The 2,547-nt window shown below is 44.6% G+C and overlaps 1 protein-coding gene across 1 annotated transcript in view; it reads right to left on the bottom strand.

Moving 5' to 3' along the window:
• Positions 1-2,378, bottom strand: part of FAXC (failed axon connections homolog, metaxin like GST domain containing) — a 21,872-nt gene extending 19,494 nt beyond the window's left edge. The window contains exon 1 of the mRNA XM_010174511.2: positions 2,247-2,378. Coding sequence (XP_010172813.2) covers positions 2,247-2,285 — 39 coding nt within the window. The 5' untranslated portion in view covers positions 2,286-2,378. The remainder of the gene's footprint in view (positions 1-2,246) is intronic.
• Positions 2,379-2,547: the final 169 nt, after the last annotated feature.

Here is a 2,547-nt window from a genome sequence, read left to right as displayed (position 1 = left end):
ACGTGGAGCATCTGGGGAACCGAGCTGGGTTAAAACCAAATAAACTAACCCTTCATGGCTCCAGCTAGGCCAGCTCTGGCCCAGAAAAAGCACATGCAGGAAGGCACGAGAAGGATGCACTGAAGGCAGGGCTGTTGCTTTGGGTGGTCCTGCTGACCCATGCCAACTTAGTGTGCTCACAGCTAGCAAGTAAGGATAGAGAGAGATGCAACACCAAAAAGCAAAGCTGACTTTCAGCACAGAAAATAAAGAGGGAAGGATAACTCTCTGTAAATCCCTCTCTCTGCAAAAAGCTTGGTGACTCACCTCCACCCAGCATTAGCTGTCTAACAAATTCCATCCTGAATCACACAAACTTGCAAGCGTTATCTTTCAGGAGTGACCATATCCTGTAACAACCATCTTTGATCCTGCAGCTTCCTTTAACTACCCTCCATCAGAGCAACTCTGATCAATCACAAACCTCTGAACTGCATCAACTGCCATTAGAAAGAAACCTGATCTCATCAAAATAGTCTTCCTTTAAAATGTGCAGTTTCTACCCAAATTACTCTGGGCAGAGAAGCAATGTGCACTAAGTTCTCCAGCTCTAATGACATGTTCAAGCTTCAGTACCTTGTACATTCAGTAAACCTAAATGAGTAAAATACATCCCATAGGATGGACATGTCCCTCTTCAATGCTCTGAAGTATCCGATGCAAGTACCATTAAATCTCAAGATAATGAACAATAAACTCAGGCTCTTAAAGACTTAAGCAAAACGTACTAATTAGGTCTTCTTTCACCACTGATGTAAAGCAGTTTAACTGCATACAAAGCTGAATGAGTATCAACCACAAATGTGTTTAAAAAAAAAAAAAAGTTTTAATATAGTTGGTTTTCCTCTGTAAAACACTGGATATAAACAAAAACTTCTTCCTAGCACCTTGGTATGCAGCAGTAAAAAGTCACCTGAACCCACGTGGGGTGAGCATGCAACTTACCCAGAGCTCAGCCTCTTTGAGACAAAGAAAGATGCCAAATTTAGACCATTGGGGGGGCGGAGGGAAAGGGGGTGGGGGAGGAAGAGAGACATTTCTTCTACCTAAGATCCTCATTATAATTACCACTACCGTTGTATCATCTTAAATGCACTCAAGGCTTTACACAAGCAGAAGAGAAACCCATCCCATGTTTCAAAGAGCTTGCACGCTGTACAACTTGCCGACAGCACGACAAGGTGCACACCAGACTTGTGGCGTCAGAGCTGAACTGTGATGCTACCAGGCAAGACTGCTAGATTCAAATTTCCACACTCCTGGCTTTCATGCACCAGAGTAGCTCAGGCTTTGTCCCCTGCAGGAAGATGGCACAGGACGAACCCAGACACAATTAAGGAGCAGCATTCATGATCTCTAAAAGCAATCCTGTCTTCCTTCACTGGAGGGAAAGCACTGGAAATGGGAGGTGAAGCAAAAGGCAAGCACATCTTCCCAGGAGAGCTCCAGAGATAAATCCTCCAGGAAAATAAGAAGCTGCATCTGCTGAATCTTGACCTCTTTAGCATGGCGAAATTCAAAGACCAAATCCTTTAGTTTGTGTTTAGTTTAGTTTAGTGTTATATAAACTCCAGACTACTCTCCCATTTCAGCACTTCCAGACAAGCTAGCTTCAAACATGCACAGAATCACAGAATGGTTTGGATTGGAAGGGACCTTAAAAGATCATCTAGTTCCAACCCCCCTGCCATCAGCAGAGACACCTTCCACTAGACCAGGTTGCTCAAAGCCTCATCCAGCCTGGCCTTAAGCACTTCCAGGGAGGGGGCATCCACAACTTCCTTGGGCAACCTGTTCCAGTGTCTGACCACCCTCACAGTGAAGAACTTCTTCCTAATATCTAATCTAAACCTGCCCTTGTTCCAGTGTCTGACCACCCTCACAGTGAAGAACTTCTTCCTAATATCTAATCTAAACCTGCCCTCTTTCAGTTTAAACCCATTTCCCCTTGTTTTGTCATCATTCATTTAGCTTTGCAAGTTAAATCTAGAGCTGTTCCAGACCAATGTTATTCAAGTCATATCCGTAAGGGTTTATGCACCAGATTTAACTGGAGACATAAAAGTGTTGGCGTACCCACCCTGTTGTAGGTGTATGTTTACATCTCCCTCGATGAGACAGACTGGGGGGAGGAGAGACAGGATGCCTATTTGCCATTTCATGCAACGACAGCGAGCTGCAGTGTAAAGGAAAGCCGCACAATGTACCTGGTAGGGTAAATCAGCCATCCTCAAGTAAGTTTCCATTTTCAGACAGAAGGGAGACAAACTCGGAACACCATTGCTAGGCCTCGAAAACTGATGCAGTATGATAGCATCTTTCGAATCAAGCTCTTGCTCTTTCCTGTCAAAAACAAAAGAGAATGAAAGAAAGAAAGAAAGAAAGAAAGAAAGCCCAACACAAACAGGCACATCAGTACAAGAAACACACTGAGGAAAAATCCTGGCCGAGGCAACACACGCATCCTCCCTCCCTCCCTCCCTCCCTCAGCGGAGCACTGCAGGCTCC

Source organism: Antrostomus carolinensis, unplaced genomic scaffold (assembly GCF_000700745.2).
Source record: "Antrostomus carolinensis isolate BGI_N321 unplaced genomic scaffold, ASM70074v2 scaffold19988, whole genome shotgun sequence".
NCBI lineage: Eukaryota > Metazoa > Chordata > Aves > Caprimulgiformes > Caprimulgidae > Antrostomus > Antrostomus carolinensis.
The sequence above is the reverse complement of the archived record's forward strand: the minus strand, read 5'-3'. Positions and strand labels throughout refer to the sequence as shown.